Raw genomic sequence first — 16125 nt, 5'->3', positions numbered from 1 at the left:
GTAAAACAGGGCTGCCTCCAGGTGTCTTCTAGAAGTTGTGTAGTTCTTTATCTTCTTTACATCTGATGGGAGGGTGTTTCACAGGCAGGGTGCCACTGCCGAGAAGGCTTTCTGTCTGGTTCCCGGTAACTTCTCTTCTTGCAACGAGGGAACCGCCAGAAGGCTCTCGGAACTAGATCTCAGCGTCTGGGCTGAACGATGGGGGCGGAGACTCCTTCAGGTATACAGGGCCGAGCCTGTTTAGCGCTAATGCAGTTGTGGCCGCCGGCCACCTCTGCTAAAATATGCTAAAATATGGTGTCAGCAAGTTGATCTTTTCTCCAAAACAATGAATTCTATGTGTGCAGATGCATGCATGCAAAATTCTGCAAAACGCTTCATAAGCCTCATTATATAAAGAGTTAGAAACTATTTGCTGAACATCTCCTGTTTATACTAATCATAGAGCCCAACACCTGCATTCCTGCATCATCTAGAAGCTTTGCTAGAAAATAGTGTTCTTTAAAATAGAAGAGAGCTGGGTGTTGCTCAAGAAGATGCTGGCTTTTGCCTCCAGTCCCAAATTCTGTATTTTCATAGGCTTGGAGGGAGAGTGCCTGCAGCCCTGACATTATGAGACCATTGTTATTCTCGGGCCCTTGGGAGAAGAATGTGCCCATAAGAAAAAATGCCGACCCTTATAAGAGCCTTGATGCCAGGGAGAAGCAAGTCTCCATGGGAGGTGCAGTTCTAATGCCTTTCCCTTGCTTCCTCCCTCAGGAGCTGAACAAAAAGCAGACCCAGAAGGACCTGGAGTGCGCCATGCTTCTGCGCCAGCACGAATCCACGCAGGAACTGGAGTTCCGGCACCTGCACACCGTCCAGCGCACCCGCACGGAGCTCACCCGCCTGCAGCACCAAACAGAGCTCTCCAACCAGCTGGAGTACAACAAGCGCCGGGAGCAGGAGCTGCGCCAGAAACACGCCATGGAGGTCCGGCAGCAGCCTAAGAGCCTCAAAGTAGGTGCTACCTACACCCCGCCTTGCTGCCAGTGGTGCCCTGACGGGCAGGATGCAAGGGGTCTGGAGCCAGGGCAGGGGCACCCAGGGGTTGTGGAAATGGACACAAATGAGGACGGAAGTCTAGAGCCTGTGCAGGACCACTTGTGTGGGCCTGGTCCCTGTGACTGTGCAGCCAGGGTTCAGAAATTCCCGGCAGATGCAGAATCTGAATGTGCACACTTTGGGCCACTAGACTCAAGAGGACGTGAACCAACTGTTTCAGAGTCCGGTAGCCCTTGTCATGATGATCTAGGCCGATGCAAACCTATTGGAGAGGTTCTGGAGCCAACTCAGGGTGTTGTTGTAGACACAGGAATAAAATGTCCCAACCTTTTAGGGAAGTATAGCCATGAAATGGGGGTTCTGGAGCCAGAGCTAGACTGCCATGGGCATGCGGTTTTAGAGTATGGCTTGGAGGAGGAAGAGGAGGAGGAGGATCTAGAACTGGATGCAGTGCGTATTGGGGCTCTTGTACAGAACTGGTCACAAAAGGGGGTTGGAGATCTGGATGAGCAGGGTTTGGAGGCCTTGGTGCCTGAAGCAAAGTGTCCTGGGGGCGTGAAGCCTGATTGGCAATGCCTGGCAAGCGAAATTCCAGATGGGCAGGAAGCTGCAGCTTTAGAGCAGAGACAGGAGTGTCTTTGGCTCAATGGGAAGGACGAGGAAGTCCTGGATCCAGACAGAAAAGAAGGTTGGATTCCAGATTTCAGTGAAACAAGCTTGAAACAGCATGAACACTGTGGAGAGGGAGTTGCTGATCTAGAAGTAAGCCAGAGGTTTTTTGGGGTGCAGGATCACTTTGAAGAGGGATCTGGGGTTCTGTTGTCCATTCGGGGGCGGCCAGGCGTTCCAGAGCCTGATGGGCAAGAGGCTGATAAGCTGGATCCATTCACATGTGAGGGCAATTTATACTCTCATGCCTTACCCACTGTCCTAGAAGAGGGGGCCCTGCGAGGCCCAGGAGATGGCTGCCCAGCCCCTGAAGACCCCTACAGCCATCAGGCCAGCAGCAAAGCCCGCCCTGTCCCACCTCCCATGGCAGCCATGCTGCCCCATGCTCTCTGCGTGGTCTTGGCACTGTTAGTCTCTGCCTACCCATGTGCGCCAACTCTCTTGCTGCTCCTCGCTGCACTGTGGGCGCAGGGGGGCGGGTTTCAGGATATCCTCCTGGCCCTCGAAGGGGCTCTAGTGGGCCTGGGGGTTACGTACACTTTGTTGCACTCTGTCTTCCTCCTATCTGGAGCGTCCTTTCTCCTCCTGGCCAAGATGGCGGGGGCAGTGGGTGTGGTGGGGCTGAGTGCCAGTAGGGAGCGCCTGTACGTTCCTGTCATCCTCCTGGCTTCCTACCTGTTAGCTTCTCCCTGGCTTTTCCTGCCCCTTTACCTCTTGGGGGCACTCGCACGGCACAGCCTGAGGGGATTCCCCCGCCGTGCCCGCCGCTTCTGGCTCCTGGCCCTGCTCCGTCTCCCACGCCCAGCTTTCCGCATCCTCCAGCGCCTGGGGCTGGTCACCGAGCAGGGGCTGTTCCGCCTCTTCCCCAAAACCAACAAAGGCGGCTTCCGCAGCCGCATCCCAGTGCTGTCCCGCCAGCGCCAGCCATCCCTGCCCTGGCACCGCAAGGCCGCGGCCCTTCTTGCCAAGCCCATTTGCAGCATCAACAAGATCCTCACGGAGGTGATTTGTGCTCAGCTGCCTCCTTCGGCCCTGCATTGCCTCAAGGGGCTGCATGTCTTGCGAGAGGAAAGGCCTTCCCGCATCCCCCGCCTGACAGCCAGGCCCCGGGGGCATTCCGTAGGGTCAGCGAGGCGCATTAGTAGGAGGAGAAGTGTGCAAGGAAGCCAGCCTGCCAGGAGACCCTGGAGATAAGGAGCTCTTGGAAGGCTCCACATTCTGTTGAAACAGTCCATCCCAGTGGGGTTCTGGCATCCTGGTCCTCTGGTCTCGCACACAGAATTCTGGGAGGTTGGCCAGTCTCTGGACTTATGGGAGATCAGGCAGAGCAAGTGACAGTATTTACTCTGAAAACCTACTACTTTCCATCCAGTGTTGTGGTACTGGTATAGAGAACCCAACAGCAAGGGGAGAGAATTTAATGTCTTAAGGCCGGGGACCCCTCTGAGCCTTTGATAAGAGGAGTTTTGAAGTTGCGGGAGGACCAGAAGTTTGTGTTAGCTCCTTATTGGTTTACACAATGGGGGTGGGGCGGAGCGTTGTTGAGTGTTCATTACCCTAACGAGGAAAGAATCACCTGATGACGCCCTTTTGAGCTGGCTGTTTGGGTGGGTTGGGTATTTTTTGGCGCCCGTTCCAGCTGGCTGGGAGAAGATGTGGAGATGTGGGTTAAGCTGAAGAGATTTCCAAGCCCCTTAGAACTGAGGTGTGAGGTGCATGTTTGCTAGTGTCTGAGGTCGAAAGGTCCTGTTCAATGTGCCCCAATGAAATGAAGAGTTTGCTAAGGGGGCAGAGGCTGCAGTTTGCAGAATACTCAACTCTTACAACCATTTTCCAGTAACCTCTTTTTTAAAAGTCCAGGCACTCTTGTTTCCATCTTTAACCCACTTTGAGCAATGAGGGGATAAGTACGGTCCTCCATTTCCTTCAAACATAGAGCCCTCAAAGAAGGTAGCGGGTGCTGGTGCGGAATATACAGTCATCAAAATAAATGGGCTTCTGTTCATTATCCGCTCCTGAAACGGTTAGGATCCATATCGGCTTAAATTTTATCATTCTCCCTCCCTCTCCCCCACTGAACCTTGTTTCAATTGATCTGGAAACTTACGAACCTAAAGGGGTGTACGTTTCAAGAAATCAGACTCCTCCCAGCTCCTAAGGGCTTAACTAATTTTAGGTGATTCTTTCGCCGTTAATATATATATTTCCACCGTTCTACAAATATATATATATATATATTTATCATTTTCCACCCCCCCAATTGTAACAACCTCCCTTCACTTCATTTTTTTTTTACTTGAATGTACATATTTCAAGCTGACTTTTAATTTTATGTTTGTGTATGTTTGTGATTTTTTTTTGGCTAAGTTTTATATAAAATGAGTTTTTGTGGGGAGGGACAAAGAGCTAATGTGAGTTTTTTTAATTAAAAAATGACTGAAAATGGGAGAATTTTTTTTTTAATTCAACTTATTGCTACAGGTTTTTCATTTGAAAGCATAATGGGCCAATCAAGCAAGCAGTTCTCTCTCTCTCTCTCTCTCTCTCTCTCTCTCTCTCTCTCTCTCTGTTTTGCCCTTTTAAAAGAAATCTTCAAATACCACAAGCCAGAACGGTTAGGGTTTTAACCTGTTTGCTCTAGTAAGAAAGGAAAAGTTAAATTTGCCATTGAGCACCTCCCCAAATGCTGGGATGGCTGGTAGTTTTTCAGGTGGTGAACCAACCTTTTGGTTGGCTCTCTGCAGGGTCCATTCTAGGGATAGCAGCTCCCCTTTCCCAGGGAGCCAACTGTTTCACCTTTCCTACCCCAGGATCTGAATGTCCCCATTACTCTGAGATCTCTGCCCTCAGTCATCCACAGCTTGAGCTGTGGCAATGGCATCAGAGTGCCTGGCCCTTTCACACCTGGATGAGATGCTTGCCTTTTGTAACACAAGTGACACCCGTGTTGAAGAATTCCGGGTAATGCAGAAGCTCCTGTAGTCTTGCAGTGATTTACTCGTGTCATTAAAAAAATGATTACCTTGCCTATTTTAGCACTCTATCCCAGCCCTTACCATGCCTTGTGCCCACCAGATGTTTTGGACTACAACTCCAGGCCATACTGGCTGGGCTGATGGCCCCTAAACATCTGGGGAGCACAAAGTTGGGAAAGGATGCTCTAATCAGACGCTGCAATATCTCAATCAAGTTTGTATATGAAGAGCTTTCCTGATAGATGTCGTTTCTTTGTTTTTGGAAACAAAACCTGACTTTATTTAAAAGTCAATCTTTGGCAGCCAAATAGGCACTAAATTAACAAAAAAATTAAAAGCCAAACTGGGGAGGTTGAGCTTGAATATCTTTAGAGAGTAAATCCCATTTTTGTCATTTGTTTTTGCAGCGTTAATTTAGATTCCCAGACAAAGCGAGGATTTTTCACATTCCCATGACACGCCAACCGTGTTTTATACTGTTAAATCATTTTGTAACTAACAGCCTTGGCGCCTCATTTTTACATTGTTTCCTTTGTGCATTTTTACATATTTTCCCCAGCTTGTGGTCTGATTCTGTTACTACAGCCTTTAAAAAAACAAAACAAAACAACCCCAAGTTGAGATTATCCCCAGCTTTGTCTTAATTCTGCATTTATCTATCTAATTTTGGTCCCATTTTGTACATCAAGTGCTTGTCCTGTGTTTCTCCCTTTTTGGTTCATCTGTGGTCTTTTTTTATTTATTTCCAATTTCATTCAAATCATGAATTAATTTTTTAGCATTCCTCCATTTTTGGCCAAACTTACTTTCATTAATCCAGATTCTGTTTTGTCCATTTTAATAGTGTACTTGTATTTCTTCCTATTTTGTGTGTGTGCGTTTGAGCTGTGGTTTCCCCCATATCCTCCTTGCATTTTTTTTCTCTGTTAAAGATTTTTTATTTATTTCTCCCATTTTGTGTGGGGAAGGTTTTCATCTGTGGTTTATTTATTTCTCCCTTCCCTGTTGTGGATGCATGTGAAACTTTGAAGGAAAAATAAAAAGAATTCTGCACCACACTTCACCACCTCTGTATTGTGAGTTTTGAGTTTGGTTTTATTTATTTCTCAATTCTTTAAAAAAATAAAATAAGGCACTTTAAGCTTAGGAGCTGGGCTACGAGTCTGTTTTCACATCTCTGTTGCCCCCAAACACCTTCTATTTAAGCTTCCCTCTCCCTGAAATTTTGCACCGTATGTTTGTAAAAGTTTGGAGTATTATTCAAAACCTAAATCGGAGGGGATCTAGGCATTTCATAGATCTGCACCCCACTATTACCATTAATTTTGAGTAGCTGTAACTGCCCATAATTTTCTACACTCAGGGATGGTGGGAATGCTCCTGAAATTATTTAGAATACTCAAGGAGAAGGGGGGGATGGATGAATCTGGGCAATTTTATTAGCCTGCCTGTTTTACATCATTTCCATTCGCTGCTTTATGTTCAAAAGTGGAACTGCTCCTGCAACCCCCACCGCCCGAAATGAACAACACCCTTGGTAGCTGATGCACTTGTATCTAAGGGACATTGGAAAGCAATACATTTTTGAGTCATGAAAATGTGCATTTGGGAGAGGCAGCTGCCTCAGGCAATCGGTTTTTGGGTACCATTTGGGAGGTTGCTTTGGGAGGCTGCTTTTTTTGCATGTAGCACAACCCCCTGGGAACATCTCTGTGAGGATCACTCTAGAATTCTTCCTGGTGGTTTGTGCCCTGTGTGAATACATTGGGGGAGGGCGGCTTGACTTGTGCCAGCCTTTATTCTCTGCAATCTGGAGTACCACGGAATAATTGCGCACACAGCTTCCACTCAGAAATGACACATGTGGGCTCCAAAATAAACACAGGCCCACAGCTTTGAGGTGGGTTCCTGCTGCATCATATGACAAAGGTCCCCTCTCCCAGAGGCTTCTCAGAGGTCAGCCACAGCAGTGACAAAAGTGTGCGTGTTCCACCTGCCTTACATTAGTCTCAGTTCAAAAAGCATCCTTCTGCTTAATCTTTAAGCATCTTCCTCCCTGACCTCCTGGCTGTGAGGCTCAGTTTTCCTTCTGAGGCACAAGAGTTGTCTCCCATCCTCCCCACAACGCCACTACCTGCCCATTCCTGGCACCCATGTAAGGCATCCACCCTCATTCATCCCATTCGTAACACAAGGGGCTTTGGTATTTGCTCTGTGTGTTTGATAACATTTTTGTAGACCACCTTCTAACCAGGAGGTGGCACAGAAATAGAAACTCAACTTTGCTTTCTCCCAACCTCTGGCTCCTAACCGGGAAGTTTTAAATGTTTGTGGTGCACCCCATACGCTCTCCCCAGCCCCAGTGCGTTCCTTAAAAGAACCTGAACACTGCTTACGGTAGATAAGGAGAGGGCAGAGAAGAGGTATCTCTTTCAAAGGGGTGGTGCGGTTTGAGCCCTCCCCGCTCACTGACCCAAATGGGATCAACTGGAAGGTGCCCCAATGAGAGTCTCAGATAAAGGACTGCTCTGAAAAGTGTTGCCTGATGTACAGTGACCATTCAGTAAAACAAATGCTGGAGACAAAAATGGGGTGGGTTTTGAACAATTTAAAATATATATACCCGTATATTCCGGCATATAAGACGACTGGGCATATAAGACGACCCCTGACTTTTGAGAAGATTTTCCTGGGTTAAAAAGTAGTCTTATACGCAGGAATATACAGTATATGGTTGCTGGCCTTACCTTGTGTGGAGTGTGTTTGTGTCTTTTTAGCACAGGACTAGGCTACTTGGAGGGACGCGGGTGGCGCTGTGGGTTAAACCACAGAACCTAGGGCTTGCCGATCAAAAGGTCGGCGGTTCGAATCCCCGCGACGGAGTGAGCTCCCGTTGTTCGTTCCCAGCTCCTGCCCACCTAGCAGTTCAAAAGCATGCTAACTGCAAGTAGATAAATAGGTACCACTCCGGCGGGAAGGTAAACAGTGTTTCCGTGCGCTGCTCTGGTTCACCCGGAAGCTGTCTGCGGACAAACGCCGACTCCCTCGCTAGGGCAAGATGAGCGCCGCAACCCCAGAGTCATCCACGACTGGACATAATGGTCAGGGGTATCTTTACCTTTACCTTTAGGATACTTGGGGAAAATACACACATGCACACACTCTGAGGTACACCCCTTCCTTACTTTGCGTGAACAGTAGCAGAGGCTCATCTTAAAAAGTTCTTCCCCTGAGCATCTCAGTTGTGGGTGTGAGCCCAAGACACAAGCAGCTAGGACCTTGAAGAGCATAAGGGAAGAATTCAAACTTGGTCAATATTTGATCCTACTTGGGGGTGGAGTGGGGGGTTGGAAAGTCCTTTTGCCAGTGTTGGAGCTCATACTAGAACGGGAGTGAACAGAGCCAAGGCTGGTGGCCCTTCGGCCAACTCTCAGCACGGTCCTACTTGGAAATTAGTTGCACCAGGACTGCTGCTTTGTCATGATCACAGATAATTCCCCTTATATCCTGCCTTTCTCCTATAATGAATATATGAAGCTGCCTGATTCCAGGTCAGGCTGCCGGTCTGCCCAGCTGAGTGCTGCATATTCTTGGCTGGCATACTCTTGGCTCTGCAGGGTTGGGCCTAGTGCATCCTCACCTTTAACTGGAGATACCAGAGGGACTGAACCTGGGACATTCTGCATGGGAGCCTCTAGGAAACGCGTCACATTCAAGTGGCTTTGCCTTCGGTGGGAATTGTCACTTGGTTAAATGAAGGACAGGGCCTCCCCACCAAAACCCTACTGGTGGGAGTTGTTTGTCTAACACATGCTCCTCTTTCTCTCTCTCTCTCTCTCTCTCTCTCTCTCTCTCTCTCTCTCTCTCTCTCTCTCTCTTGTCGTTCTTCTCTTTCCCCACCCTTTTTTTCTTTCACACTCTCATCCTTTGTTCACCATTCTTCCCCTCCCTCCTTTGGTTGCTTGGGCTTGCCTTTTCTTTTTGGTTCTTCTCCCCTGTTCTCCTCCTTTCTCTTCCTCCTACCCCAGTCCAAGGAGCTGCAAATTAAAAAGCAGTTCCAGGACACCTGCAAGATCCAGACACGACAATACAAGGCCCTCCGCAACCACCTCTTGGAGACCACCCCAAAGAGCGAGCACAAAGGCATCCTCAAGCGCCTGAAGGACGAGCAGACCCGCAAGCTGGCCATCCTAGCTGAGCAGTACGACCACAGCATCAATGAAATGCTCTCCACCCAGGCCGTAGGTACCCCCACTATGACCCCCTCCCCCCCGGGGAGAAGGAGCAAACTGACCCCTTTCTCCATCAGTGAGGGGAGAGTTGTGTTCTCATTATGCTCTTAAACATCAAGCAGCAAAACTTGAGTTTTGTGCCCTTCCAGTGAGAGTATCCCCCATTCCTTGTTTCCTTCATTCCAACCTGTGAGAGTATTTTGCAAATAGAGCCCTTCTGGGTGAATTAACCTTGGTTCTTGAACTTAATTTGTTCCGGGAGTCCGTTCAACTCCCAAAACCATTTCGATCTATGAACCGCCCTGTGGTCCTTGGATGAAAAACAGTATATTGATTAACTAATTACCAAATAACAACAACAATAACAGTAACCAACCTGTTGCCCATGGGTTCTCCCCCGTGATAGCATTACAAAGCAGGGTGTGGGGGCCGGATTTTTATTTTATTTTTTTACTGTTCAGGGACAAAGCCAGACATGTCTGAGCCCTGCTTCAGAAGCTGCTGCTGCTGCAACTGTGGGAGAGGCCTTGTGGCCGTCTTGGGTGAAGAGAGTCAGCCTTTCTCTCCAGAAACAGCCACCCTCTCAGCCCTGAGCCTGCTGTGTGCCCCTTCCTTACCTCTTCCTTTCTCTCCCACTCCCAGCTGCGGTTGGACGAGACGCAGGAGGCAGAATATCAGGTCCTGCGGATGCAGCTGCAGCAAGAGCTGGAGCTGCTCAATGCCTATCAGAGCAAAATCAAGATCCACACCGAGGCGCAGCATGAACGGGAGATCAAGGAGCTTGAGCAGAGGGTATCCATCCGCCGGGCACTGCTGGAGCAAAGAGTACGTGCAAACAGTCTTCCTCCTCCTCCTCCTCCTCCTCCTCCTCCTGGAAAACCCACGGTCTTGGTTCCTTAACACACGGCACCAACCTCTCAGACCTACACACATTTCCCCTCTTGGCAGTCTCACCCAGATGGCTAGAAGTGTTAGTTTCCCCCTGGTTCCAAGCTCCTGGTTCCAAGCTCCTGGTTCCAAGCCAGTGTGGTGTAGTGGTTAAGAGTGGTAGACTCGTAATCTGGGGAACCGGGTTCGAGACTCCACTCCTCCACATGCAGCTGCTGGGTGACCTTGGGCTAGTCACACTTCTCTGAAGTCTCTCAGCCCCACTCACCTCACAGAGTGTTTGTTGTGGGGGAGGAAGGGAAAGGAGATTGTTAGCCGCTTTGAGACTCCTTCGGGTAGTGATAAAGCGGGATATCAAATCCAAACTCTTCTCCTCCTCCTCCTAAAAGGAATCCATCCTTCTGAGACCGCCTTGCACCAAAACTTTTAATTGGAATTTAAAGCCTTCACGGCTGCATTCTCTATTTCTCTCTCACCCCACCCCCACCCACAAAAGAGAGCAAGAGTTCTTGCGTGAATTGCACTGGGCTTTGTTAATGGAATTCCCAGAGCTCCTCATGAAAGTGCAGTCTGGGAAAGGGAGAGCCGTGATAGTTTAAACAGCTTTCGTATTGATTGCGATGCAAGTCAGCCCTCTTAAAAGCTTGGGGAAGGGCGGACTTGATGGGTTTGCTGTAAGGTGAATAATAGAGAGGGATCGAGAGCTACAGTCGAAAGCCCATTACGCGTTCATTAGGAGGAGATGAGGTATTGGGGTCCTCCTGCGTAGGTTAGTGGCCGGCGGTAGGGCTAGGCGATACCTGGTTTTCAACGCCGCAATATATCACTTTGCAATATACAGATATATCACAATGTCTGAAATAAGTATTTTCCCAGTATTGTGATTTTTGCATAGCACACACACACACACACACACACACGTATACATCATGATTTGCAAAATATTGGCAAGTCAAAAATTATGAATCTGATTTCATGATACGGACTTCAAACCGGTTTTGGAAGATATATAACCCAGCCCTAGCCAGCCATAAGGCTCCTCAGCGAGGATGAGGATTCTGCAGCCCTGCAGATGCTTTTGGACTCCCAACAACTACAGCCAGCATGCACAGTGGCCAGGAAGGATCAGAGTCCAGCAGTGTCTGATTTCCTCACCCCTGGTTTTGTTCCTCCTGGGTTAATGAGCTCTTCCTCCTTAACCAAACGCAGGTGTCCCTACTGTTGCTTCTCTAAGCCTCAATAGCCATTTTCTATAGCTAACTGGGAAGTCCAACCCCACTGTCACAATAGCAATATTTATACAACACATTTTTTTAAAAAAAGAAAGCTGCGTTCCCATTATTATACAACCTTCCTCCCAGGTACTCCTGCCCACAGACTTTGCAGCCTTAGAGGACTGGCAAGGAAGTTGATCTTATACACGCTTACTGGAGAGCAAGCTCCATTGAGCTCACTGGGGTCTACTTCTGATGCAGCAGGCATCGGATCGCATTCTGAGCATTTGCTCAGAGAGCTCTTCTGGCCGCTGCCATGCTAGCAGCATGGCAGAGTCTTACAAAAAGAACTTGCCAAAATGCTTGCTCTGTGCTAAGGGTTTTAAGCCGCTAGCATGGAAGCCATAGTCCAGCAACAACCTGCACGGCCGTCTGCTCCCCATCTCCCTTCTAAACTCTCACTCTCTCTCTCTGTTTGTTTTAAATTTTTGCCTTTGTCACCTTTTAGATCGAGGAGGAGATGTTGGCCTTGCAGAACGAGCGATCTGACCGCATCCGGAGCCTCTTGGAGCGCCAAGCCCGGGAGATTGAGGCCTTCGACTCTGAGAGCATGCGCCTGGGCTTCAGCAACATGGCGCTCACAGGCATTCCAGCTGAAGCCTTCAACCAAGGCTACACTGCCCCCCCTCAGGCCTGGCCGTCCCGCCCCGTCCCCCGCAGCGGCTCCCACTGGAGCCACGGCGTCCAGAACACAGCCGGAGCCCCCCACGCGTGGCGGCAGCCCCCCATGCTTGCCCCGCCCCCTTCAGCTTGGCTCCACCCTCCTTCCTCCTCCCCTTCCTCCTCCTCCTCCTCCACGTCATCCGCCCCTGGGGGCCGCTCCAATGTGGTCATGCTGAGGAACAGCCCCCAGCCACTGCGGCGCACAGCTTCTGGAGGGCAGTCGGACCAGGGCATCAGCCGCTCGGCCAGCGTCACCTCCCACATCCTCAACGGGTCGCACTTCTCCTACTCGTGAGGCGATGGGGAGAGAACAGGGAAACTTTGCTGGAGGGAGACGGGGGAATTGGCTGGTGGAAAGGGGGAGGGAAGGAGGAGGCAGGGGGGTGACACGTTTGCCGGGGCTCAGCAAGCTAGAACTGGGAGAAACGGGACCGCAGTGTGAAGGCTCTTCAGTCGTCATCTGTGGCCTTTGACTTGCCACCCACCTTGCAAGCGCAGAGACACAGAAGATTGGACTGTGCGGCGGAAGGTTGCACTCATGCCCTCTGGAGCATGGCTGGGGCCTCCTCCTCAGATCGTGGTTTCCTATCCCCCGCCAAATGGATGGAGACACCGAAGCTTGTGAACGTGACGTTGGCCATCGGTTTTTTGCGTCCCTGGTGGTTGTCAGCCGCTTCCCCCAGCGTTGCCACAATCTGTAGATGAAGAGAGGCAGAGAGTGGTGCCCCGGCAGCGGAGACTAAATTGTGTCTTCAGGATGTGGCTGAATATTCCCAGGACGAGGGGCGGGTGGGGAGAAAGGCCCCCATCGCAGCAAATCCAGAATTCTTGATTGTGCATCCATAGCTTGCCCCACGTGCTGCAGTCAGAGCTGATGCGCTCGGGAGAGCCTGTTCTGTGTCTCCTGCGCCATGGTTCCTTTCAATCAGTTCAGGCAGTGAGAGAGAAATTAAATTAACGGGCGTGGATTTTGGGAGAACCCTGGATTGCCATTGGTGGCGGCCGATCGGTGCATGCATAGACTTACCAGATTGACAGTGAAAGAACTTTGCCTCCTTCCTGAGGCGTGGGCAGTGGCTTCTGATCCTGCCCGAGTTCGCAGGCGACCATAACCGGAACCCGTTGTTTCTGGGCCGTTCTCCGCTCCCAGAACCTTCCTTACCTCACCACAGTCTGTGGCTGGAGAAGGAATTGTAAATTGCAAGCTGCTCTGGGCTCTCTATCTGTATCGCCCCATTTCTCACACAGGCGGCCTCCTCCAGCTCCTCCTGTCCCGGCACCAGGCTGGTCCCCACGGGATGGAGCGGGGAAAGAGGTTCCGGAACCAGGCCTCGCTTTCCTGTCATGAACCAGAATGTAGATTTTAAACGGTGCCGTCTACATGCCCGCCCCATATGGCCTGTTTTGAGACGCAGATTTTAGCCCATGCCAGCCCAGGGATGTGTTTTTGTGTTAATACTCACCACCTTACCCACATGGATTATGTCTCTTTCCCCCCTCTGAAGGAAAGGCCGCCCCACCACTCTTGCCACCCAGAGGGACTTTGAATGGCAGGCCTTCCTCTGCCACCCGGTCCTGAGCATTAAATTTCGTTTCCTGGCCCAGCCAAAACCTCTGGAAGGTCAGGCTCCCTCCCTGGCCGAGGGCATCGGAGGGTCACTTGCTTCCGTTGCACCCGGTTGCTTCCCTAAGCCACCTCCTCCTCCCAGAAACCACCGTGCCCCCCCCCCTACAAATTTGCCTCCTGCCATTCCCGTTGTCCTCCAGCCACTTCTCAGCATCGCTCCCATGCACCCCACCCACCCAGTTTAGACTCGCCAGATCTGCAGCCCTGAGTTCATATTTGCATGCAGGAGATCGGCTGCAGAATCTGAGCGCCCAGCAGAATGAAGGACACCTGTCCGTTCAGAAGCCACCTTCAACCCATCTCCTTCCTATACATTCTCCCCACCCCCCAGAACCGTTCCTACCCCCTGGAAAGACTTACTTGGTTACAGAATACCCAGTATGAACAAACCCCAAGGCCGGCTACCCAGGGTTTGGGATCAGGGTCAGCCTGTCAGAATCAGCAAACTATATATCTGTGGCCAGTTGCCCTCCTCTCCTCCTCCTGTATTTAAGAACCAAACCTCTGGTGGAAAATGGGCCCCTAGTTCCCCTAGAGCTATAATTTATCTGAGTCAGACCCACATATCCCACCAGTCGATAGAGAACATTCTTCCTGAAGCCGCCGGGGGGTGGTTTGCCCAGCTAAGAGGGAGGGGAGTTTTGCAAGGGGCTGTTTCAACTCCGGCCAGCTAAAGGAGACACATTTTGCATGTTCAAAGCTCTTCTGAGTTGGGGGCCCAATTGGCATCATGTTGAAATCATGTATGATAACTCTTGTGCAAAGTCAGCTTTCAGAGGTTGGTCTTCCCCTTTTCGTTTTGTTCTGAACCACCTCTCAAAGTTTTCACCATGTAGGGAGGAATACTAGATTCTTGGCAACAGCAGGTGAAGAGCTGTGATCGAATTGTACCATTTGAACCCATCTTTTTAAAAAAAAATACCCCTGCTGCTTACGTGAAAATTGGAAGCTGGGAGGAAGATCTCTAGGGTAGCCTTCTCCTGGCACACTAGCTTTGTTAAATGCATAGCTGCTTCTTGTTTCCCATCTGGAAGCATTTGGCCATGTTGGCTCTCTGAAGTGAGGCAGTGTAGGAAGTTCCACCAGCTGTTTGTGTGAATTAAGCCCAAGGATCAGCCAGCAGTGTTGGCATTACATTGACTGTACAAAAGGAGCCACACAAACCCCTTTTTTCAGGAAGAGTGAGGAAACCCAAGCTTTCTTCTTTTTGAAACGTGAAACAAAACCTCCACATCTCACAAATCCTTCCTAGAGACCAGGGGGAACTCTTTTTTTTTTTTATCTCGTAGGTAGAGCACGCAGCTCTAGAAACCGTTTCTCACTAGTGATGGAAGGCAAGTCCAAAGGGTTGTGTGTGGAAGCAAAGGAGAGCCGCATGTTCCTGGAAAGCAGAAATGGGTTACGGGATTCTCACAAGTAGTAAAACGAGCCAGGGAAGATCCAGAAGTAGAAGTTTTCCATCTGTTGGCGGGAAATGTGTAGTCCTTCTTTATCTGTGGAAGACATTGTAGTTTGTTAGATTCCCGCCTCCTGCCCTCATATTTGGGCCAGGAACTGAATCATTTCCCCCCACTGTAAGCAGCTGAAGTAAGTCTTGTCCTTTACAACACACAACCCTATTAAAAATCTCCCCTCGTTCCTTACCAGACGCTGCTGCCTACACCTGCCCCCCCACCCACCCAACCCCAAGGGCACTGGTTTGGCTACCTATCTAAACTTCTCAGACTTCTCCCAGAACCCTCTTCAAGTTCCTCAAGCAAATTTTGTGATTGAACAAGGCCACTGTTTTAAACCAGAGGGGTTGGGGGGTGGGAGGGGAGGGGAGACCTGAATGGGATCTTTTGCTACTTCAAGGTGTTCAGTTAGTGATTTCTGCCTGCCTGGGATTGGGAAATGGGGTTTTGGGTGGGCTGGAGGGGCTTGATGTATTATAATAATTAATCCTTTTGCTTTAAAAAAATATTTGTTTTTTGGTGCCATAACTTTCCCCATGTACAGTTTACCTCTTCCAGTCTTTTTCTTTTCTCTTTTTGCGCTTTCCTCCCCTCCCCCTCCCCAGTTTTTTTCCTGTCTCCCTCTGTGTGGGTGATTAAAAACTAATGTGAGTGTGTGTATGTATGTGTGTATGTCTTTTTTTATATATGAAGAAAAAATGTTGGCGGGGGGGAACTTAGACATATGTGTCCTATGGAATGTATTAGAAAATAAAACACTTTTTAAAAACAAACAGGAACGGGGTGGGTGATCTTGAATCTTACTTGGGAGAGCAAAAACTGGAAAGAGAACACAAAGATGGAACTGGTTGCTCTCTAGAGGGCTACCAGTAGGAGAGATTTTGGGGTGGGGTGAGAAATCTTTTAATAAAAATGTTGACTATTAAAAAAAAGTATTCTGTCTCTTTGGGGTTTTGAGAGGGAATGGGGTCAAGGGATCTAGATCTTATCCAACCCAGGTTCCCATGGGACAAGATCCTAAAGTGTTGTTTTTTTAATGTCTGGATAACTGATTAACACATTAGTTGCCCCATTTTATACACATACAGGGAGGTTAAAGGATTCCGACTCCTTTCAAGACATGTTTACGTGTGGGATGGAGTTCCTCAACATATTAACGTCATTATTGTATACACAACCATGAGTGTAGCGTTCACTCAGTTGAATTAATTTGGAATAACGGGTCTCTAAGGTGCTACTGGAAGGAATCTTTTTTTTATTTTTTGTTTCGACTGTTGACACATGTTAAGCAGTCTACTA

The 16125-nt window shown here is 49.4% G+C and overlaps 1 protein-coding gene across 3 annotated transcripts in view; it reads left to right on the top strand.

Annotated features, from left to right (window-relative positions):
* TAOK2 (TAO kinase 2) overlaps nucleotides 1-15486 on the top strand; it is a 40974-nt gene extending 25488 nt beyond the window's left edge. For 2 of the 3 annotated variants that reach the window (XM_035134290.3, XM_088655680.1), the window contains exon 17: nucleotides 760-5746. In XM_035134290.3, coding sequence (XP_034990181.2) covers nucleotides 760-2907 — 2148 coding nt within the window. In that variant the 3' untranslated portion in view covers nucleotides 2908-5746. Of the gene's footprint in view, nucleotides 1-759; nucleotides 5747-8716; nucleotides 8930-9562; nucleotides 9746-11530 lie in introns of those variants that run through there. The other variant, XM_035134292.3, reaches the window with a different exon arrangement.
* The last annotated feature ends 639 nt before the right edge of the window (nucleotides 15487-16125 follow it).

Source organism: Zootoca vivipara, chromosome 12, assembly GCF_965207765.1.
Source record: "Zootoca vivipara chromosome 12, rZooViv2.hap1.1, whole genome shotgun sequence".
Lineage (NCBI taxonomy): Eukaryota > Metazoa > Chordata > Lepidosauria > Squamata > Lacertidae > Zootoca > Zootoca vivipara.
The sequence above is the reverse complement of the archived record's forward strand: the minus strand, read 5'-3'. Positions and strand labels throughout refer to the sequence as shown.